The sequence below is a fragment of the Nyctereutes procyonoides genome, unplaced genomic scaffold, assembly GCF_905146905.1.
Source record: "Nyctereutes procyonoides isolate TBG_1078 unplaced genomic scaffold, NYPRO_anot_genome, whole genome shotgun sequence".
NCBI classification, from domain to species: domain Eukaryota; kingdom Metazoa; phylum Chordata; class Mammalia; order Carnivora; family Canidae; genus Nyctereutes; species Nyctereutes procyonoides.
This window is the reverse complement of record NW_026575051.1, coordinates 21228983-21253524: the sequence shown is the minus strand read 5'-3', so window position 1 is coordinate 21253524 and position 24542 is coordinate 21228983. Positions and strand designations below refer to the sequence as shown.

At 39.8% G+C, this 24542-nt stretch overlaps 2 protein-coding genes across 4 annotated transcripts in view; one reads left to right on the top strand and one right to left on the bottom strand.

The window, feature by feature from the left end:
* LRRC1 (leucine rich repeat containing 1) overlaps positions 1-8126 on the bottom strand; it is a 129642-nt gene extending 121516 nt beyond the window's left edge. The window contains exon 1 of one of the 2 annotated variants that reach the window (XM_055330819.1): positions 7820-8126. In XM_055330819.1, coding sequence (XP_055186794.1) covers positions 7820-7978 — 159 coding nt within the window. In that variant the 5' untranslated portion in view covers positions 7979-8126. Of the gene's footprint in view, positions 1-7519; positions 7564-7819 lie in introns of those variants that run through there. The other variant, XM_055330821.1, reaches the window with a different exon arrangement.
* Positions 8127-8456: 330 nt separating this feature from the next.
* The window catches only part of KLHL31 (kelch like family member 31), a 140820-nt gene continuing 124734 nt past the window's right edge, over positions 8457-24542 (top strand). For both annotated transcript variants that reach the window (XM_055330816.1, XM_055330818.1), the window contains exons 1-2: positions 8457-8930; positions 11281-11339. In XM_055330816.1, coding sequence (XP_055186791.1) covers positions 11337-11339 — 3 coding nt within the window. In that variant the 5' untranslated portion in view covers positions 8457-8930; positions 11281-11336. The remainder of the gene's footprint in view (positions 8931-11280; positions 11340-24542) is intronic.

Below are 24542 nucleotides of genomic sequence, written 5' to 3'. Positions count from 1 at the left end.
CTCCTATGCATTTACTAAGATCTGGCCCATGATCTCATCACCCCTCATAACTATCAGATGAAGTAGAGGACAAACATTTCTGGTCCTCGTTCTGGGTAGAGTCCTAAAATAGGCAAAGTTTCCCTAGACTTCTGTGAACAAAGAGAAAAGTCTGTAGCACCACTAAGCTCTTCGTCTAAAAGAACCCAATGCCTCTGTTTGTTCCATGGCACAGCAAGATCATGGTTGAGATTTTTGTCATCACTGCTAAGAAATGTTTACCTTACTATTTCTAACCCTCTTGTATAAATATCAACCGTGCTTTACCCCCAGAATGTCAAGTTTGTGGTATAGAGTCCTTTTTAAGGAAATCCCAAGTACCTACTTATTGCAGTAGAGAAATTACAAATTCTGGCAGAGAGAATAATGCACTGGGCAGCTGTGAGGAAGGGATGAGTTGCCCCCCCTTTTCAACGGAAGAGGGGAGGAGGAACTGTGGAAACAAGCTTATTTTGCTCTTTTACCAGCATGCCTCAACTTTGTCAATTCCAGAAGTTTTATTAAATGAATTTTTACTTCCCCTCAAAAACTTGAGGTAATTTTTCTAAAAAGACATGTAACTTCCAAGTAACTCTAGAATAATAAAAATTCTCCAAGTATCAGTCTTTCGAAGCATCAACAGATGATGATGAAACTAATATCCATGGTATAGGACACACATACGATGCCTTTATATTACTCAGAAAAACAGAACCCAAAGGGCTGCCAATGTTACATTTTTATAAACTTGATGACCACATTTATCCGAAACCCAAAAATAATGAACTCTTGACATCCATAGCACATCTGGCTATTCTTTCCCCCAAGCCGGTGCCTCCATATGATGCTTGCCATATCTTACCAAGCAATTCACAAGCTGAATGCAGACACATGCCACAATCAAAGAAAATGTGGATGAGTAAATGCTTTTTACTTAGTGTTTCACAAGTATTAATGAAGTGCCTCACACAGTGCACCATGGAAAGTGGCACAGCAGAAAGAGCACTGGATCCAAGGGTAGAAAATGCCCAGTGTGAATGTCTTTGACAAAGCCGTCTCCCTTGGTCATCCCCACAGGTGTGTATCATTTTCTTTGGCCTAGACCACCCAATGGGCTCCTGGCTAGTGCCCCTGACTCTATACTCTGCCTGGAATCATCTTTCTAAAACAAAGATTTCTGCTTACACACAATCCACAGGCCTCTTCTCTCTACAGGACAAAGGACACCTCCTTGGAGAGGAGAAACTGTCAAGAGCCTCTCCTGATCTGGCCCCAGGCCCCTCTCTAGTCACTCCCTACCACTCAGGCCCCCCACATTCTAGCCACCCAGAAAGGACTAGTTTCTCAACATGTGACACACATCTTCCTTCCTTCCAGTCTAGTGTGAATGTCACCACCTCCAAAGCCTTCCCTCAGCTCCTCAGGGAATGTGAGACTGCTCCAGGCTGCCGAGAGCTTTCTGCACAGGCTCCCTCCTAAGCACTGACAGTGCCTCCTTGCTCCCAGGTGGGCTTTCAGGTGGTAAATGCACACATGGAGCTGGAATCAAATGCCAGCTCCAGAACTGACCTTGACCAACTTCCCTAAACAAGATTTTTTTTTTTTAAGATTGTATTTATTTGAGAGAGAGCGAGCACACACAAGTGGAATGAGAAGCAGAATGAGAAGCAGACTCCCTGCTGAGCAGGGAGCCCAACACTGGGCTCAATCCCAGGACCCCAGGATCATGACCTGAGCCAAAGGCAGACACTAAACCAACTGAGCCACTCAAACACACCCCCTAAATGAGAGTCTTAAATAATTTTCTTAAATTTAAGTCTCAATTCTTGCATTTGCAAAACTGAAATTATAATGGCTAACGTGTGTTGTTATTCAACTTAAGAGAAATAACTTATGGAAAGTACCTAATACTATGTCTGGAGGTCAGTAAAATCTAAGTGGTGGCTAACATACTTAATAGGTACCAGGTACTCACTCAATGTTTCTTGAGAGGAGAAATTGAAGAAATTGAAGAAATCTTTCTTCAGAGAGATCCTAACCCTCCACTAACCCAAAGCAAATTACAATTTCTCTAGTTCTCAGTTTCTTTACCTGTAAAGGGAGAGGAGGAACTGCAGGCAGGAAAGAAGTAGGGAGAAAGGGAGCTGGAGAACACATAAGAGAATCACAAACAATTGGGTGCCTGGGTGGCTCAGTCGGTTAAGTGTCTGCCTCCAGCTCAGGTCAGGATCTCAGGCCCTGGATCGAACCCCACACTGGGCTCCCTGGTCAGCGGGGAATCTGCTTCTCCCTCCATCTCCCTCTGCCTCTCCCCCCTGCTTGTGCTCTCTGGCACTCTGTCAAATAAATAAATTATTTTATTTTTAAAAAAGAGAGAGAGCAAGAGAATCACAAACAAGTGATAAACTGTATAACAGAATATCTGAAAAATAAGAACAATTCCCTTAACCTTGACAGATGCATGGATCATCACTTTAAGGGGAAACCCCTCTCTTGGGCTCCCTTCCTCTTAAGGTTTGACTTAAGTTATTTTTATTATGATGTTATATAAGTATGTATTAACACAAAACTAGGTATGTCCTCCTTGAGCTTTAGCTCTTATAAAACTATAAGGTGAACAAATTTAAAAATCTGACAAAAACCAATAAAAAAGAACTCAACATTAATGTAACATGACAGATGACAATTTTACAGTCATCGCATGGCTGCGCACAACGGTACAGCACTACCTCGGAGCAGGTTCCTCACAATTCTGCCTGCCTTCACCACCAAGGGCTCTGTGACCCCTTCAGCTACCCATCACTCTTCTCCAACAAATGCCCATGAAACCTTTGTTCATGTAACTCCCAGCTATCATCTGACCCAAACACATGATTTCTGCAATAAGCCCACATCTGTTGTTTCTCCCTTAGCTAAAGACAAGTAAGGGAGTGCTCAAACACAGATTATAACACTACTAAAACCTTATGGCACTACTCATTTGTGACTTGATCTAGATATATGGAATCTATGATTTTTAAAAAAATATTATTGAAAAGAATGTTAAAATTTTAATTCCTGCTTTAAAAAAATAATTTACAAACTTCCAGGAAAATGTCTTCCAATTCTAGGTTAAGAAACATGGTTTTATTTTTTTTAAGTGCCTTGCCACAGTATCTACAAAGATCTTAGACATTTCATATCCGAGTATAAACGCTTTGCATGCATTATCCCTATAGTCCTGAGAAAAACCCTAAAAAGTGGGTTCTAAAATAGCAAGTGAGGAAACCAAGTCTTGAAGAAAGCATCCAAGTAATGGAGCAGCATTTGAGCTATGTGACTGCAGCACCCCTGGTTTCTGCTCCTTCAAGACAAGCCCAAGGAGCCTTGGTCCAAGGACTTGTGTAGGAAGAAAGTTCCGTCAGAAATGGAACTGCAGGAGACAGACCTAAATTGTAACGTGGAAAGTTTAAGACAAAAGGGACTTATTCCAAGTTGGAATGGATATTCTCTTACCAGATAACAATTGGAGATGCTGAAATCATAATGAGAAATTATGTTTACAATGCATAAAAATTATTTCAAAAAGAGAAGACAAAGGTGCCCAGCACAGAAGAGATGGAGAACAAAGACTGTAAGATCAAGACTACTGAATTTACTTTATGCCATGACTAGTTTCAATAGATTGATGAACAGTAGATATGAGACTGTAGGAAGGGGGAATCACAATGGCTAAGAAACAGGGGCAGCCTAGCCATGACATTACATGGGAAGATCACTCATGCGATAAGCATGCTGAGTGCCCACTATATACCAGATACTGTTCTAGGTTCAGCCATGAACAAAAACATCCCTGCCCTCATGGAGCTGATGTTCTAGCTGGGGAGACAAAGAACAGTAAGCAAGTATATGGTCTAGAGTTAGTAATAGTGCTCTAGGGGTAGGGAAAAAAAATAAGCAAGATATGAGAAAGAATAATGGGAGGGGGTAGATATTTGAGATAATGTCATCTGGCAGTCATCAAAAGGTCAACTGAACTCCAATTAAGAGTAGGTGACAAGATGAAACTCAGTTTTATAAGCTGTCTGGGCTCAACAGCATTCATTCAAAATAACTGCTGCCTATTAGACTAAGCTCTGTATTGGAGCCAGAGAGATCACAGTAAAACACACATACATGAAGGTATTCAACAATCCATGCATCTTGGGAAAACTGAGGAAGTACAGAGTGGGGCATAGGACCTTGGAGAAGACAAAACAGCTTCACCCTATCAATGACCTTTAACTTCTGAAGTGGTTTCCAACTTGAAGCCACCAGACACTGTGCATCTAACCAGCTAGATAGTCCTGAAAAAAAAAAATCACTCCCAACTTGAATATTCTCTGACTACATTAGAAAAGGAGAGATGTCAGAGCAGTGATATGCTTAAGGTAAGAGAAAGAAGCAGAGAAGGAAGATTTGTAGCAGACAGGGCTAAATTCATTTGACAGATAAAGCAGTTTACTGAGCAGGACCTGGGTGCCCAACTCTGTGCTCACTCATAAGGATGAGCAAAAACATGCCAGCATCTCAAGGAGGTTAGAGTCAGACTATCTGTTAATACATATGCCAAGGGATCGAGCCAGGAGGAAGTGGGAAGGAAATGGGATGGTGAGACTATTATCTATCTGTGGTCAGGCTAATGATGACTGTTCCAAGCCCTCCCTGTGGAACAACAGCCCTGAGAGGCTAATCACAAGGCGGACCCACTACTGAAGAGATGGGAATGCAGGTTCAGCAAAAGGTTAACTTAGGTAAGTAGCTACCAAACTAACTGCAATGCCCCCTCCATCCCACCCCCACCACATCTGTATTAAAGTCATCTGTTTCCCTACAAAGCTGTGAGTAGCTCATAAGAATCATACCTTCTCTAATCTCTATATTCCCAGCAACGACAAAAGATGAAGGATCAATAAATGTTTGACAGAGGCCAGGTTTAATGACATTAGTAAAACAAGAGGGGCCAAATAACTGATGTTTTAATGGGTGTGAGAAGCTTAATAAGCCACATTCCTACTAGGTGTCCAAAACTGCTGACCAGGGGGTCAACCAGTGACTCTGCATCTAACCAGCTGGACAGCCTTGAAAAAGTCAACTTCAGGGATCCCTGGGTGGCGCAGCGGTTTGGCGCCTGCCTTTGGCCCAGGGCGCGATCCTGGAGATCCAGGATCGAATCCCACGTCACGCTCCCGGTGCATGGAGCCTGCTTCTCCCTCTGCCTGTGTCTCTGCCTCTCTCTCTCTCTCTCTGTGTGACTATCATAAATAAATTAAAAAAAGAAAAGAAAAAAAAAAGAAAAAGTCAACTTCAGTTCCGAGTTTCAATCTGCAAAACAGGGGACTCAAGCAAATCCAAGGTTACAAACCTTTCAGTGGAGAGACGCTTTTCATTATCCTGAAGCCTAGACAGTGGGTCTGTCTTTGCTGTTGGAGAAGGGGGTGCAGTCTTCCCCCGTGGTTTGTGCTTCCAAACAAATTACAGAAAAGAGAACAGATAGCCAGCATGACCACCACCACAAGAATCTAGGTCTGTCAGCAAAAGAGGCCCCCTGGTGATGGGGCAAGTAGAGAGACAGAGGTTGGAGGAGGGGGCAGGGGTAGCAGTGAGCAGTGCTAATGAGTAATACAGATCTCAAAGGCAAAACAACAGCCCAAGGAAAGACTGTAACTCTGAATGAAATATCTGTTCGTGTCTGGCTTATACACAACCAGGCGCCCAGACACAGTAAGTCATGAAGAAACAGGTTTTAACCTAGAAACTATAAAACTAATTTCAGAGCTGTAAGAGCAATAATTAGCCATAAGCAAGACCACTGTTAGCCTCTGAAAAGCTTGTTTGTTTACTGCATCTACAGAGTGCTATCAGACTATTTTGGGCTTCTGAGAAGTTTCCAGTTAGGATCAGTAAGAATACCTAACACTTCCAAAACCCATAATTTCCCCTTACGAAGCTGAATTCCCCAACATTACAGGAAAACCCACAAACTTTGCAGAAGGGAGTGAAAAGCCAATCCAGTCAAAGGAAATCTTCCAGTTCTACAAAAATAAACAAACAAACAAAAATACCAAAAAGGACACTGAAACATTTCTAGCTAAGCAGCTTTTCAGTCAACCTTTATAACTTCATTCTGACACACTCGAAAAGTATTAAATAACATATTCTGTCTTTCTGGCAACAGCAATGCCTAAAACTTATTTACAACTTAAGGCAGTAAGGGAGCTTATTATGACTTTCAAGTCAAATTTAAGGAAGCTAAAGGCCAGACAAAGCCGTGTGTTTGAAAATGCCTGCAAAATAATAAATGCCTGAGGGAATTGGATGGCTTTTCGGCTCCTAAGCTAAATAAAGCCTGGGGGGCTTTGCAAAGATCCTAGTGAGGATAATCTCCATGATTATACAGAGCAAACCATCCAATTCCACATGAACCAAGGAAAGTTAATCCAAGAAGAATAACACTTGAAATATTAAAAAAAAAAAAAAAGAAACACTGTTCTGCTTTTTAAAACACTCTGTCGGCACTGAAGAACGTATCAGACCATTTTAACAAACCAGAACGTTGACTAGCGAGTGTTTCTGCGACGGCGTCTGGGCCTGGTGTTAACTAAAGGACAAGAAAGATACTCGAGTTCCAACGCTCCAAGCCTCGGGTCCTCCCCCTAACTCCCAGCAGTCTAGTCTCCCTACTTCCTGCACACCTTTGGATTACTGCACACCGACTTCCTGCACACCCTGAGATTTGTGATACCTTCCTCCTTGAGGGTTACTCAAGCTAAATTCCCGAGGCCAACTCGAAGGTTAAAAGTTCGCAGCCGCAGACCCCCCCATTAAAGCTCAATCAGCATGCGGTGCTTAAGTTCAGCCTCAGCCCACTGATTAATTTACGTAAACAACTCTGAAGAGGTAACGCATCACTGCAAGGGCAGAAGTCAGCAGGCTGGAGGCACCCACTCGGAGAGAAGCGCCTGCAAGACTGGCCCGCCAGGCACAGCCTCTGCTGACGTTCACAGCGACTCCTCCTTCCACGCAACAGGTCCACGCAGGCCGGGTCCCAGCAGCGGGCACCTGGGCACCTGCGCACAGCCCCAAGGCATAGCTCTCCGCCTAGCCCGACCTCCTCCTGCCCACCCACCCCCCCACCCCACCCTCAGTTCTCGACAGGTCCCGGAGCCAAGGCCGGCCGGCCAAGCTACAGCACTTCCAAGCACTGCCCACCAGCGATAAGGCCCAGGGCACATTCCTCGGAAGATGCCGAGATACTGCGGCTCTCCCGAGCGCAGCCCACCTCCTCCGGACCGGCCGGAGCCAACAGGGGAAACGCGCCCCGGCCAGGGGTCCGGGAATGCACCGCAAGGAAAACTGCCCAGGGAGCGGATGCCACGCTCTCCGTCCTTTCACCCGGGAACAGCTCGAGCCACCTGGCCCCTCACCTGCCTGGCTTCAAGTACCAGTTGTTAGTACTTAGACGTGTGTCTAAACTACTTACCAAGCCCAGAACGTTCCCCTAGTCGCACAAGCCCTGGTGACCGCTTGGAAAACAGCAAGTCGCTCACTTTGTACAAAATGACAAGGAACTTTGCGGGCGGTTGGGGGGGGGGGGCGGTAAGGGAGGAAGAAACAGGTGAATACAGGTAGAGGTGGTTCTGCGGGACCTGCCTCACCGGATCTGGAGGCGGGAGAGGAGGGGGAGAGTGGGGAAGGGAGGAGACGGCGGGGGGGGGGGGGGGGCTGGCCAGGCTCGTCCGGTCCCCCCGGACACGGCGCGCAGGTGAGGCCGGCCACTCACCTCGGGCAGCTCGCGGAGCTGGTTGGCGTCCAGCAGCAGCTCCTCCAAGCTGCGGGCGTAGCGGTAGATCTCCTCGGGGACGTAGACCAGCGAGCAGTGGCGCTTGTCGATGGTCTCCACATGACGGTTGCACCGCCACAGGGGGATGCAGTGGAACATCGCCGCCCCCGCCGCGGGGTCCCGAGCCGAGCCGCGGAGACCCGGGCTCTGAGCCCGCTCCGCCCGCTGCCCACCCCGCGCTCGCCGGCTCCCGCGCTCGCTAGCTCCTCGCGCCGGGGTTCACGGTCCCAAACGCTCGCAGGAAGCTCCGGCGGGAGCCCCGGCAGAGTCCCAGCGCCCCCGCCCGCGCGCCCGCCCGCCCGCCGGCCGGGACGTCCCCTCCCACCCTCCAGTCGCGCCGCCGCGGCCGCCGCTGCCGCGCGGAGCTTCCTACTCGCGGCCGCCGCGGCGCGACTGAGCATGCGCGCCAGTGGGCGCGCGCGAGGGCGTTTCCCGGCCCGGGGATGCTCCGCTCCGGGTTTTCCTGGAGACCTGCCGCCGCCGAGGGTCGTAACCTGCGGCCCGGGCGCTCCCTGTCCCCCTCCTCCGGCCGGGACCCGGGGCGGCGGCGGGGAGCGGCGGGGGGAGGGTCCGGCCCTCCGAGGAAGCCTGACCCCAAGGGGGCTTGGGGTACAGATGAAGCAGAGGAGAGGCGGCCCGAGGGGAGCAGAGCAACTTTGGTTTTTAGTGACTCAACTCCCTCTCCCGTCTCCTCGCTCCCCTTCCCCAAAACAACTTTCTCTTCCGGGGTCAGGCAGGCCCGCCCCGACGCGGACCTTGCGCCCGCGGGTGCCGGGAGCTGCGGGGCTCGGGGCGGTCTCGAGGGGCTCCGGCCGCCCTCCGCCCCACAGGTGAGCGCCGGGGGCCCCGCCGTGCCCTCGGGTCCGCGGGCACCGCCTGCAGGCCGTGCAGCCTGGGCGCACGACTTCGGGAATCATTGTTGGCTCACAGAGCACTAGGAAGTCCCTCTCCCCGCACCCCCAGAAGCCTAGGGGTCGGAGAGTCCGTAAGATTCTCAGAGGCGTGGATGCACCCCATCAGGAGTCCAGGCGCAAAGGACGAGGTAGCCAAGGTGAGTCTCGGAGCCTGATCGAGCGCGGCCAGATGTTGGCCCCTGGCGACTAATTTGGGCTGGTGAGGAGGGGGGCGAGTGGGGGAGGTGGGGGCTGCCCGGTGAGCACCCTCCGTCCAGCGCGTGCGTTTCTGCGCCTACACCCGGTGTCTTGCAAAGGGAGATTGCAGCCCTAGAAGGGAGTTGCAGGGGAGGACTCGGGAGCCGTACTACTGAATACTAACGACCATTCATTCCCTAGCCCCTGATTCATTCCCACGGACTAGGACCAGAACCCTGAACGTCTCTTCTCCCTGTCTCCAGAGAACCAACTGGCTCCTTTACAAAGGGCTGCGGACCAGATCAAAATGGGTCACATTGATGGATTGTCCTTGGGGTCCTACTCTGACGCTCCTCCCAGCTGCCCCCTAGTCCTCACACCTGTGGCCTCTTTCAAGATTCCACCTGTGGCCTCCCGCCAGACACCACCAGCCTGTCCGGCCCCAAGTTGCCAAAGCTAAAATCTGGAGCCCCCCCCACACACACACACACACAAATCCACTTTTCTGCGGAAGACAAAGCTGAGCATGCCCAGTGACCAAGGGGATTTGGGGTCTGAAACTAGTTTATAGGAGACATACATGTCTACACAGACTCACAGTTCCAACTGTGCACAGGACACTTCGTCACTGCCAGCTCTAGGAAGAGGGCTTCTTTCTTCCCAATCAGTGAGGATGGATCTGAGTACCACTTTGGTTTTGAGCCCAGAATTATCAACTTAACTTTCTAACTCCAATCAATCCCTAAACTCTATTGCCATACCCACTTCTCTCTCTTTTGTTTGTCCTGGTGTGATTTCTTTATTCTCAGGGGAGGAAGGCCACCTCGACTTTGAACTTTAGCCACTCTTCCATCATTCTCACATTCCAGAAACCCATTTTGTGCCAGTTTTAGTGGGAAACTGTGGTTCCTGACTGAGAGACTGAGTCTGGAGCGATAAGCAAGTGAGAAACTTGTCTTTGCAAGTTTTCTAACTGCTTTGAAAAAACAACAAAAATAAAGAAGGCCTGGCTCCTTCATCCTAATCTTGACTTCCATAGATTATCACACTAGGTTATTATTTTAATAAACACCAAATATGTTTTAAAGATATGGCTGGTCTCTTAAAAAAAAAACAAAAACAAAAACAAAAACAAACCTCAGGACACCTGGGTGGCTCAGCAGTTGAGCATCTGCCTTCCACTCAAGGAGTGATCCCGGAGTCTAGGGATCAAATCCCGCATCAGTCTCCCCACAGGCTGCTTCTCCCTCTGCCTATGTCTCTGCCTCTCTCTGTGTGTCTCTTATGAATAAATAAAAATTTAAAAATCTTTAAAAAAAATTTAAACCTCAATTAGTAATCCCCATGTGTCTATGATACATTTGCATTATGATTATTTTTGTATCACCGTCATTCAAGAGGTCACAGGAGATTGTGACCTCTTGGAACCATAAGTGCTGTCTCACTACTAGATCCCTGCAGCAACCACAGAGCCACATGCACGTTAAATGATTGGTAAACTTCTGTTAACTGCAGAATCAGTAGCAGAATTATTTCTTTGTTGCCAAGGATCTACTTTGTTCTTCTTTATTTTTATCCACTGACTATAACACAGATAATCTGCTTTGAAATTCTCCAGTTTGGAGGCTATCAGAAGATGCTATTGTTAGGCCTGCCTCTTGGTTTGTTTTTGGTTTAAGCTAATTTTTTTCATTCATTTTAATTTTTTTCATCATTATAAGTGTACTCTGTAATCCCCATCCCCTATTTCTCCCATCCTCCCACCCACCCACCTCCCCTCTGGTAACCATCAGTTCGTTCTCTATAGGAAAGAGTTTGTTTCTTGGTTTGTCTCTCTCTCTCTCTCTTTTTTTTTTCCCCCTTTGTTCATTTGTTTTGTTTCTTAAATTCCACAGATGATTGAAATCATCTGGTATTTGCCTTTCTCTGGCTTATTTCACTTAGCCTTATACTGTCTATCTCTATCCATGTTGTTGCAAATTTAATCCTTTTTATGACTGAATAATATTCCATGGTATATATATATATATCACATCTTATTTATTCATTCAGTATTGATGGACACTTGGGCTGTTTCCATAGTTTGGCTATTGTAAATAATGCTGCAATAAACATAGAGTGCTTTTGTATTTTGTGGGGGTAAATACCTAGTAGCACAATTCCTGAATCATAGGGTAGTTATATTTTTAACTTTTTGAGGAAACTCCATACCGTTTTTCACAGTGGTTGCACCCCACTAAAAGTGCAAGAAGCTTCCTTTTTCTCCGTATCCTCACCAACATTTGTTGTTTCTTGTGTTTTTTATTTTAGCCATTCTGAGAGGTGTGGGGTGATAACTCGTTGTAGTTTTGATTTGCATTTCCCTGATGGTAAGTGATGAACATCTTTTCATGTGTCTGTTGGCCATCTGTGTGTCTTCTTTGAAGAAATGTTTGTCTTTTGCCCATTTTTTAAACTGGATTGTTTTGGGGGGTGTTGAGTTGTATCAGTCCTTTATATATTTTGTATACACAACTCTTATTAGATATGTCATCTGCAAATATCAAATTCTACAGGTTGCTTTTTAGTTTTGTTGATTGTTTCCTTTGCTGTCCAGAAGCTTTCTATTTTGATAAAGTCCCAATAGTTTATTTTTGCTTTTGCTTCCCTTGCTTCAGGAGACATGACTAAAAAATTTTGATACAGCTGATGTTCGAGAGATTACTCCCTGTACTGTCTTCAAGGATTTTCATGGTTTCAGGTCTCACATTTAGGTCTTAAATCCATGTTTAGTTTATTTTTGTATATGGTGAAAGAAAGTGGTCCAGTTTAATTCTTTTGCATCTGGTTGACCAGTTTTCCTAATACTATTTGTTGAAGAGTCTTTTTCCCATTGTTTGTTCATTCCTCCTTTGTTGAAGAGTAATTGATCATATAATCATGGGTTTAATCCTGGGTTTTTTCTTCTTTCCGTTGATCTATATGTCTATTTTTCTGCCAATACCATACTTTTTAATTACTACTGCTTTGTAATATAACTTGAAATCTGGAATTGTGATGCCTCCAGCCTTGTTCTTCTTTCGCAAGATTGCTATTGCTATTCCAGGTCTTTGTGGTTCCATACAAATTGTAGGATTGTTTGCACAAGTTCTGTAAAAAATGCTGTTGGTATTTTGATAGTAATTGTATTAAATGTGTAGATTTCTTTGGGTAGTATAGACATTTTAACAATATTCTTCCAATCCTTGAGCATAATTCTTCCATTCTTTATATCATCATTGGTGTTTTATAGTTTTCAGATTACAGGTTTTTCAACTCTTTGGTTAAGTTGATTCCTAGATATTTTATTGTTTTGGGGGCAATTATAAATGGGATTGTTTTCTTAATTTCACTTTTTTTTTTCCTTTGGAGCCTAATGTGAGGCTTGAACTCATGACCCTGAGATCAAGACCTAAACTGAGATCAAGAGTTGGGTGCAGGGGCACCTGAGTGGCTCACTTGGCTAAGCATCTGCCTTGGGCTCAGGTCATGATCCTGGAGTCCTGAGATTGAGCCCCATATCAAGTTGGGGGGGGGGGTCCCTGCTCAGTGGAGAGTCTGCTACTCTTCTGGTCATACTCTCACTCACTGTTTCTCTCTGAAATAAATAAATTAAATTACAAAAAAAGAGAGAGAGAGATGCATAACCAACTGAGCCACCCATGCAACCCTTTTAATTTCACTTTCTGCTGCTTCATTATTAGTGTATAGGAATGCAAAAGATTTCTGTAAATTGATTTTATATCCTACAACTTTACTGAATTCATTTGTCAATTCTGGTAGTTTTCTGATGGAGTCTTTAGGGTTTCCTATATACAGTACTGCCTAGAATTTGGGGTAATTAGTCTGGTAAGAGAGAAAAAAATGAAAACACCTTGTGAATTGGAGAATAGAGGACCAATAATTCTTTATCATGAAGAGTTTTTAGGCTTTCCTCATTGATATAATTTCTAGCATTGTTCCCCATATACAAATATCTTGATTGTGTTGGTGGTTGCATGGGTGTATACATTTATTAAGAACATCAAACTATACACTTAAAATGGAAACTTTTTATTATATAAAATTATTCATTAATAAAAGTAGTTTTTAAAGTTAGTAAATAATATACAGGTAAATGTATTTAAAAGGCAGTTGTAAATTACTTCTAGGACTAGGAATCACATTGTGTTATTTATTTAATGCCCACTGTTGTGCCAGGCCCTGGATTAATTTGCTGGGGAGACAAAGAGGAATGAGACAGAGCTTTCAGTTTTACTGAAAGAAAGGTAGTTATCAAGGGAATAATTACAATTTTCATACTATTTTTTTCTTAATCTAGGATATCTAATCTTTGTCCTGTAGAAAGTTACTTGAGCGGCCCTCCAAGTTATTTATATAGGCAAATTAAATCTTATTATATGGAATGCTGGATACTAGGAAGAAATTTGCAGTAAAATCCCAAAGGCCTCTTGAGAGAGGAAGCATTCAGACCCTAACCTCTGTTTTTTCACATTTGAATTTAAGGACATTTTCTAGAGATTATATATCCCCGATATAAGGGAAGGATACCCAAACCATATGATAAATATGAGAACCTACACAATCTCATGGGTAAATCATTTTAGAATTCAACAACCTATATGATCAGAAGTAAAATTGCCACTCTAATAGTTCTCTAATTTCCTCTTGCTACTAAATTAAAATTCTACCATCCCCCCATCCCTAGCTTTTTACTTGTAATCTTTAGCCCATTTAGATTTAATACAATTACAAGTTGACACTTGAATAATGCAGGGGTTAGGGGGTGCCAACCCCCACACAGTCAAAAATTCATGTGTAACTTTTGTCTCCCCAAAAACTTAACTAATAATACCCTACTGTTGACCAGAAGCCTTACTGATAAACATTCAATTAACACATATTTTCTATATGTATTATATACTGTATTCTTACAATAAAGTAAGCTAGAGAAAAGAATATGCTATTAAGGAAATCATAAGGAACAAAAAATGCATTGATAGTACTATACTGTAAAAAATCTACATATAACTGGAGTCACGTAGTTGAAACCCATGTTGTTCAAAGATCAACTGTTTTGCTATCGTTAGATTTAAGTCTACTATGTTTGATTTTCTTTCTCTCTGTGCCATTGATTTTTGATCCTCTGTTCTTCCTTTAACCATCTTTTGAATAAATAAATAATTTCATTTTGTCTATAGGCTTTCTAGCTGTTGTGGCTGCTCTAGGGATTACAATATACATCCTTAAATTTTCACAGTTTACCATGTATATACCAATTCATGTAAAACATAAGACTCTTGCAATTATCTAGGTCCATTTGCCACCTCTGTGCTCCTTTATGTTATCATTTGTATTTGTATATTTACATATGTTATAAGCTCCACAACAGAGTTTTATAATTTTTTAAATAATCATATATTCTTTTAAGGTTTTATTTATTTATTTGACAGAGACTGAAAAAGAAAGAGAGCACAAGCAGGCAGAGCAGCAGACAGAGAGAGGGGGAGAAACAGGCTCCCCGCCAAGCAGAGAACCCAATGTGGGGCTTGATCTCAGGACCCTGGGATCATGACCAGAGCCAAAAGCAGATGCTTAACTGACTGAGCCACCAAGGCACCCCAATTATCATAAGTATTTTAAAGAAATAAGAAAAAATAGTCCTTATATTTACTCATATGTTTACTATTTCCAGTGTTCTTTATTCGTATATGAGACCTCGTTTCTTTCACCTTTGGTGAAAGTTTATTCGCAGAAGATTCTCTTAGTTTTATTAAGAAATATCTTTATTTCACCCTAATTCTTTAAGAATATGTTCAGTGTAAATAAAATTCTGGGTTGATCATTTTTTTTTCCTTCAGCATTCTAAAAATTAACCATTTTCTTCTGATTTTCATTGTTTCTTATAAGAAGTCACCAATATTTCAAATTGATGCTAAGTTATATGTAATATGTCATTTTTTCTGTTTGCTTTCAAGATTTCTCTTTATCTTTGGATTTTAACAATTTGACTATGCATATCCATATTTATCCTAATGGGAGTTTACTAAATTTCTTGACTCTATAAACTTAGAACTTTCACCGAATTTAGGATATTTTCAACCATTGAGTCCTTAACTTTTTTTGGCCCAATTTCTAATTTTTTTCTTTTTGATATTCCAATCTTACAAATGAACTTTTTGGTAGATGCCCACAGGTACTTGAGGTTCTGCTCTTTCTCCCCATTGTTTTATTCTGCTTTCAAACTGGATAATATATATTTAGCTTCAAACTTACTGGTTCTTCTGTCATCACAACCTACTATTAAGCTCATATGAAAATACAACTTTAGGGATCCCTGGGTGGCGCAGCGGTTTGGCGCCTGCCTTTGGCCCAGGGCGCGATCCTGGAGACCCGGGATCGAATCCCACGTCGGGCTCCCGGTGCGTGGAGCCTACTTCTCCCTCTGCCTGTGCCTCTGCCTCTCTCTCTCTCTAGGACTATCATAAATAAATAAAAATTAAAAAAATATATTAAAAAAAAAAAAAAAGAAAATACAACTTTAGGTAGGGTATTTTGTAGTTCTGGAATATCTATTTCATTCTTTTTCTATGTATATCGTTTATATTTTTCTGATGACCTATTTGCTCATTCATTAAGATAATTTCTTTTATGTACTGAATAGAATTATAATCCCTGCTTTAAACTCCTTGTGTACTAATTCCAACATCTGGGTCATCTCATGATTAGTCTCCATTGAATGCCTTTTCTTTTAAGTGTGGGTCACATTTTCCTATCTCTTAACATGCCTAGTAATTTTTAGTTGTATCCTGGACATTATGAATGGTAGAATTTCTGCATTCTGTTATGTTACTTTAAAGAGCATTAATTTTTTATTTTGTTTTAGCACACAGCTTAGATTAAATCAAACTTCAAACTCTTATATCTTAGTCTCTTTGGGCTGCTATAGCAAAAATACCATATACTGGGTGACCTCTAAACATCAGAAATTTCTCTCTCATAGTTCTGGAAGCTGGAAGTCCACTATCAATGCACTACTACATTAGGACCTGCTTCCTGGTTTATAGATGTTTTTCTTCTCACTATGTCTCCATACATAGTGAGAAGATGTGGGATGAGGAAGCTCTCTGGAGCTTCCTTAATAAGGACATTAATCCCTTTCATGATGGCACCACTCATATGACCTAATCACCTTCCAGAGACCTTATTTCCACATTGGGAATTACATTTCAACAATGTGAATTTGAGGCAGGACACATATTTGGTCTATAGTATCTTATATTCTTTGTGGTGAATGGCAGCTGAAATTTTATATTCAGTTATTTTATTCTTAATGGTGCTGCTTCAAACAGAGCTACACATGCATAGTTAAGGGGTCAACCAGAGATATGGGTGGAGTTTATATGCAGAATTTGGAGCTTCTACTTTCACTCAATCCCTTCTGAAGTTTCCCTAAGTCACTTCCTAGATGCCATGGTCTCTCCAACTCTCATCTACAATACTTCAAGTCAGATTGCTATGAACATTGCCTGTTTAAGTTATTCTTTAAATTTTAGTGGTTTTATGTACTATGATGTCTACGCTTGTCAAAGCCACAGAAACAGAAAACTCGCTGTGTTATTCCCTTCTTCCAAGTATACAGTCCCTTTCAGTTCCTGCTTGCTTTTGGTCACTCTCTAGTATCTTCAGATAGGTGTTTTAAAATATTTTGTCAAGCATTATAACTATTATCTATTGGAAGCTTAGTCTGATAGTAACCACTCAGTCATTACTGAAAGAAAAACACCACTCCTTGCTTCTTATTAATTATACTTGTTTATTTATTCACAGATTGTAATAGTATGTGGAAATTCCAAAATTTCCTACAATATAGATTTTAATCTACTCCTCCATTCAGAGAAGTTACAAATGAGCAGCCTGAGTTTCATTTGCTTTTCCATTTTTCTCAGTCTCCTCATAAATGTGCTAATGATGAGTCAAATATTGAACAACATTTTGCCTTGGTGGAAATTGGCCAAACACTAATCTGTCACGTGGGGTGGTCTAAAGAACTCATGATTTTGCATCAAATTTTTGCATCTGCCACTACCAGGGCTTAGATCATAAGTGAATCATATTAACTCCAATATCCATTTCTTTATTTCCACAAAAGACATGAAAACTGCTACCCTCAAAAAGCTGTTGAAAAGACTGTGGATTAATATAATGGAAAGAGTTTTCTGTACTGCAGAAAACTATGCATTAGGCATTAGTCTTTGTCAATACTCTTTTCTCAGTTACCAGCTTAAGAGAAAGCCTACCATGTGAGTACTTTATTTGGAGAAGCAATATGGTGGATTAGTAGAAATGAGACTGAAAGGATTTCAACATGAATGAGAGTACACCAGGGGAGCTCAATCAAAATAAGCACCTGCCACTGAATCCATCTTTTTCCTGGCCTCTGCTTCATAGCCTCTTTCACCAATAACACTGAAAACTTGACGGATGAAGCCTAGAGGAGGCTTGCAAGCAGTCTTTACTCAGGTTGTGGCAATGCTTTACATTTGTATAATGTTTGACAATTCAAGTGAACTATCAATATGCATCATCTCAATATATCAAAATGCATTTTTTAGTTATTTAAATAAACACAGATGCCTCATTTGTTTTCCATGTTGATTTACATAGGATATTATAAGATCATACAGATCAGTCTTGTCAAGATCACCCTTATTTTATAGTTGCATTTCTTTCAATATAAATTAAGTCAATATGGGCACTAAATTTTCATCAAAGGCCAAGAACTGCTTTATGAAAATAAGAGAAAAAAATATCAACAAACAGAAGTGTGCCCTTTCTACTGAGCAGTGCCTTTAGACAATACAAATACCGCAATTAATAAACATTGATCAGTTAGCTAAAATAAACCTAAAGGACGTCACGTCTCTCCAGTTAAAATTGGATCCATAAAATTGTATTCTTTTTTTTTTAAGATTTATGTATTTATTCATGAGAGACGCAGACAGAGAGAGAGAGAGGCAGAGACACAGACAGAAGGAGAAGCAAACTCCTTACTGGGAGCCCGATGTGGGACTCGATCCCAGATCCCAGGACCATGACCTGAGCTGAAGGCAGGCACCCAACTGCTGAGCCACCCAGGTGTCCCTAAAATTGTATTCTAATAGGTGCGAATGTTACCTCGTTGTGGTTTTGATTTGTATTTCCCTGATGGTTAGTGATGTTTAACACCTTTTCATATATCTGTTGACCATTTGGATGTATTCTATAGTAAAATGTCTTTTCAGTTCCTCTGCCCATTTTTTAATCTTATTATTTGCTTTTTTATTATTGAATTGTACAAGTTCTTTATATATTTTAGATATTAATTCCTTATTGAATATATCACTTATGAGTAGCTTCTCCCATTCAGTAGGTTGCCATTCATCTTATTGATGGTTTTCCTCACTGTGCAAAAGCCTTTCATTTTGGTATAGTCCCAATAGTTTATTTTTGCTTTTGTTTCCCTTGCTTCAGGAGACATATCTAGAAAAATATTACTGAGGTCAATGTTAAAGAAGTTACTACTTGTGTTTTTTTTCTAGGAGTTCTATGGCTTCATGTCTTACATTTAGATCTTTAATCCATTTTGAGTTTATTTTTATGTATTGTAGAAGATAGTGGTTCAGTTACATCATTTTGCATGTTGTTATCCAGTTTTTCCAGCACCATTCTTTGAAGAAATTGTCCTTTCCCCATTGTATGTTTTAGGCTCCTTTGTTGTAATTTAATTGATCATATATGTGAGTTTATTTCTGGGCTCTCTATTTTGTTCTAATAATGTATGTCCCTGTTGCTATGCCAGTACTGTATTATTTTTATTACTGTAGCTGTGTAATATAGTTTGAAACAGGAGGTTTGATGCCTCTAGCCTTGTTCTTCTTTCTCAAGACTGCTTTGACCATTTGGGGTCTTTTATGGTTCCATACGTATTTTAGGATTGTCCTATTTCTGTAAAAAAATATCATTGGAGTTTTGATAGGGATTGCATTGAATCTGTAGATTACTTTGGTTAGTTTAGACATTTTAACAATATTAATTCTTTTAATCTATAAACAGAGAATATATTTCCATTTATTTGTGTCTTCTTAAATCAGTGTCATAGTTTTCATTGTATGGAGCTTTCACCACTTAGGTTCAATTTATTCCTAGGTATTTTATTCTTTTTGTTGCAATTGTAAATGGTATTGTTTTCTTAATTTCTCTTCCTGATGGTTATTAATGTATAGAAACATGACTAATGTAGTCTATTGATTTTTGTATCCTGCAACTTCACTGAATTTGTTAGTAATTCTAACAAGTTTTTTTTAATAGAATCACTAGGATTTTCTATATGTAGTAGTATGTTATCTGCAAATAAAAACAGTTTTATGTCTAATTTAGATGACTTTTATTTTATTATTATCATTATTTGTGTAATAGCTTTGGCTATATCTTTTGGTACTATATTTAATAAAAGTGGCAAGAGTGGCCATTCTAGTCTGGTTCCTGATCTTAAAGGAGAAGCTTTCACCTTTTCACCATTGAGTATCTGTGGGATCATGATGTGTGGACTTTATTATGTTGAGGTTTGTGCCCCCATACCCACTATGTTAAGAACTTTTATCAACAATGGATATTGAATTTTGTCAAATGCTTTTTTCTGTATCTATTGAGATGATTATATGACTTTTTTATCCTTCATTTTGTTAATATGGTATACTACATTGATTTGTTAGTATTGAACCATCCTTGCATCCCTAGAGTAAATCCCTCTTGATCATGGTGTATGGATGAATTTGGCTTACTAATACTTTGTTGAATTTTTTTTGCCTCTGTGTTCAAAAGGGAAATTGACTTGTAATTTCTTTTTCTTATGGTGTCCTTATCTGGTTTTGGTATCAGGGTAATGTTGGCCTCATAAAGTAAATTTGAAAATGTTCCCTCTTCTTCTAATTTTTGGAAGAGATTGAGAAGGATTGGTATTAATTCTTCATTAATAGTTTGGTCGAATCCACCACTGAAACATTCTAGTCCTGGACTTTTTTGTTGTTGTTGGAAGCTTTTTGATTACTGATGTGATCTCCTTACTAGCATTTGGTCTGTCCAAATTTTCTACTTTTTCATGATTCAGTCTTAGTAGGCTGTATGTTTCTAGGAATTTATCCATTTCTTCTAAGTTGTACAATCTGTTGACATATAATTGTTCATAGTAATCTCTTACTATCCTTTTAATTTTTGTGATATTAGTTGTAATGTTTCATCTTTCATTAATAATTTTAGTTGTTTGATTCCTCTCTCATTTTTTTCCTTGTAAATCTAGCTAAAGATTTCTCTATGTTGTTTCTTTTCAAAAAGCCAGCTCTTGGAGCACATCAGTGGCTCAATCAGTTAAGCATCCAACTCTTGATTTTGGCTCAGGTCATGATCTCAGGGTTGTGAATGGCAGGCTCCACACTCAGCAAGGACTATGCTTCTCTTCCTTTCTTCTCTCCCTTCTCCCCCTCTCCCTTGCCCCTCCTCCTTCCTCACATACACACACACTCTCTCAGTCAATCTCTTTAAAAACCAGCTCTTAGTTTCATTAATCTTTTCTATTGTGTTTTTAGTCTCTATATCTTTTATTTCTACTCTGATCTTTATTATTTCCTTCCATCTACTAAGCTGGGGTTTTGTTTGTTCTTCTTTTTCTAGTTCCTTGAAACATAAATTTAAGTTATTTGAGATCTTTTATTATCATAATGAACATCTTTCATAGAACTGCTTCTGCTGGATCCTGTTTTTGCATATTGTACTTCCATTTTTATTTGCCTCAAGTAATTTTTTATTTTCTTTTGATTTCTTCTTTCATTCATTATATGTTGAGGAGCATGTTGTTTAATCTCCATGTTTATGAATTTTTGTATTCTTTTTGTAATTGATTTCTAGTTTCATACCATTGTGGTCAGAAAGGTTGCTGCTATGATTTCAATCTTCTTAAATGTATTAATACTTGTTTTATTATTTAACATACCACAACTGGAGAATATTCCTTATTTACTTGGGAAGAATGTATAGTCTGCTACTCTTGGATGGAATTTTCTGTAAATGTCTGTAAGTTGATCTGATCTAACATGTAGTTTAAGTCCAGAGTTTTCTTATTGTTTGTCAGATAATTTATCCATTGTTAAATGTATTGAAGTCCTCCAACTATTTATACTATTGTTGTCTATTTCTTTCTTCAGAATGTTATCTAGATCTGTCTTCAGAGTTGCTTTACATATTTAGTGCTCTTATGCTGGATTCATAAATACTTATAACTCTTATATCATGTGAGATTGACCCCTTTATCATTATAGAATGACTTTCTTTGTCTCTTATTACAGTCTTTGACTTAAAGTCTTATTGTCTGATGTAAATATAGCTATCTCTGTTTTTTTTGGTTTCCATTTGCATTAAATATGTTTTTCCATCCTTTTGTTTTCAGTTTGCATGTGTCTTTGAAGTTGAAGCGAGTCTCTTTTAGGCAGCTTATGGTTGGGTCTTGTTTTCTTATTCATACAGCCACTTTATGTCCTTTGATTAGAGAATTAGTCCATTTACACTTAAAGTAATTGGTGATAGATACGGATTTACTATTGCCATTTTGTTAATTGTTTTCTAGGTGTTTACTAATTCCTTTGTTCCTTTCCTCTTGTTCTCTTTCTTTCTGAATTGATTATTGTTTGTAGTGATATGCTTAGATTTCTTTCTTTATCTTTTGTGTAACTGCTATAGGATTTTGCTCTGTGGTTTATCTTGAAGCTTACATAAAGCATCTTATATTCATAATAGTCTGTTTTTAGATGATAACTTAATTTCAAACACATTCTAAAGCTTTACATTTTTACTCTCCACTGCCCACATTTTTTTGTGTTTGGTGTCAAAATACAAGTCTTTTTATCTTGCATATCCCTTAACAAATTATTGTAATTATAGTTATTTTTAATACTTTTGTACTTTAACCTTCACACTAGATTTATACGTAATTGGCTACTATCATTACAATATTAGAGTATTTTAAATTTAATTATATGTTTATCATTACCAGTGAGATTTATACTTTCACATGTTTTCCCCTTACCGGTCAGTGCTCTTTCATTTCAGTATAAAGAAGCACTTTTAACATTTCTTTTAAGGCTGGTCTAATGGTGATGTACTCTGTTAGCTTTTGCTTGTCTGAAGTACTCTTTATACTCTTTATCTCTCCCTCATTTTTGAAAGACAACGTTGCTAGATAGAGTACTCCTGATTGCCAGATTTTTTTTTCTATCCATTTTTTTCAACATTTTTTTTTAATATATTGTGCCACTTTCTTCTGGCCTATAAAGTTTCTGCTGAAAATTCTGACGATAGCCATCTTATGAAGATTCCTTTGTACATAACAGGTTGTTTATCCCCTGCTACTTTTAAGAATATTTTCTTATCTGTAACTTTTTACAACTAAATTATACGTCTTGATGTGGATATTTTTGGATTAATCTTGTTTGAAGTACTCTGGGTTTCCTGGATTGGATGTCTATTTCCTTTGCCAAGTTAGAAACAAGTAGTTTTCTTTAGCTATTATTTCTTAAAATAAGTTTTCTGCCTGCCCCTTTCTCTCTTCTTTTTCTGGGATCCTTATAATGGGGAAAATTGATGTTTTCCCATAAGTCATTTAAGCTCTCCTCATTCTTTTTCTTTTTGCTCTTCTGATTGGATAAATTCCACTGCCTTGTCTTCAAGTGCTCTGATCCTTTTCTCTGCTTCGTCTCGTCTGTTGTTAAAACCCCTCTATTGAATTCATATACACATAGAATATAACTATAGTTCATTTGACAGACTTATTTCAGATTTTTAAATATCTTAAGTAATGTAGAAAGTGAGAAGTTTCACATTTATAAGTGAAAGCTTAAATCAGTTCTCTTCCAGATCATAAAGTACAATTATTAATAAAAGCTACTAAATTAAGAATTCAATGAATCTCAGCCCTGACTCTTCAACAAAATAATGTTGGACATCAAAATGTTTACCTCTTTCATCCCTGTTTCTCATCCTAACTGGAGCAGATGGGGTAAAAAAAAAAAAAAGTACATAAGGTCTCTGACAACTCTAAAAGGACTACAATTATACTTCTTCCTCAAAATGTTCTCATTAGTATACTTTTTAATAAAAGTAAATGGCACAAAGTCCATCATAAGTAAATGATCCTATTAGGTTTTCATTTTTATAAACATTTCTCTTTCATGATTCACAGTGAGCACACCTCAGTTTTTCCATTATCAGTTTTTCTCTCCCCCTCCCTAATGTAACTATCATCATCAAATCTATTTGCCACACAATATTTACCTGTTCATGACTTCTTATATTTCTTTCTTTAGTTCATTTGGCTCATTTCTGTCTACTTTCCTTAGAAAGCATATTTCAAAGGCAGAAATTGTTTATTTTAATAGACTTATTGGCAGTCATAGACAATCCAAATAATTAAACACTATCTCTAATAAAATATTAATTTATAGAAATGGAAGAATGAAAAATATCAAACTATTATTTTGAATCTGCCTTTTTACTATCCAAGCAGATAATATTTATGTAAAGGACATGTTTTAATACTTATACAATAAAGTTTTAATATTTATAATACTTATTTAATATTTTGGTATGTTTTACAAGTCACTTATACATAATTTTGTATTTATATAATCCTTTTAAACCTGAGAAAACAAATATCAAATTTGACCCATGTCAATCCCTCTTGGGAGGCCAGCACAATTAGGCAATGCTATGACTAAGAGCAGCCACCAAGAGAAAGGGGGAAAAGAAGCCAAGATCATCCCAAGGCAGGACATTTCACTTCAGGGAGGTAGCTGGACCTATGACTTAATTGGGAATAAAAAACAAGTTGCCCTCCAAATATGGGACTGGGAGTAATATTTATATTTCACCATGACTACCTACCTGATCTTTGCTACTGAGGAAGGAAGCTAGTGTATGTGTATGTGTGTGCATGCATGTATCTATAGACCAAAGAGGGGGGAGTGGAAAATGTACCAAGGAGACAGCCAAAGGGGAAATGGTTTTTAAGAAACAAACCAATTCAGGGGAAAAGGATAACTATGCATAGAGTGGGAAATGAAAGGTACAGATAGCATGAAAACTTAAAATACTATGAAAAGAAATAATCGTTATTATTTTTATGTTGTGGAGTATCTTGAAGCTTTATTACTGGTATGGCCAGTTATCTGCTTAGCAATGTATATGTTTTCAAAGTGTATAAGTGCCTTATGTAAACACAGGACTTTCTATTAAAACTTTTCTATAAAATCAGTGAAACAGTTGGGCACATAAGCTAGCTCTGTACAATATTTAAATTATGTAGCAGACAAATTCTCATATGGCTCTAATTAATTATCTCCACATCTTGATATTCATCTTTCCTTCCTCTTGAGTATTTGCTGGACTTATTGACTTACTTGTAATGAATGAAAAATACAGCAAAAGTCATTGGATATCACTCCTGATAGTGATTATAAGAAGGCTAT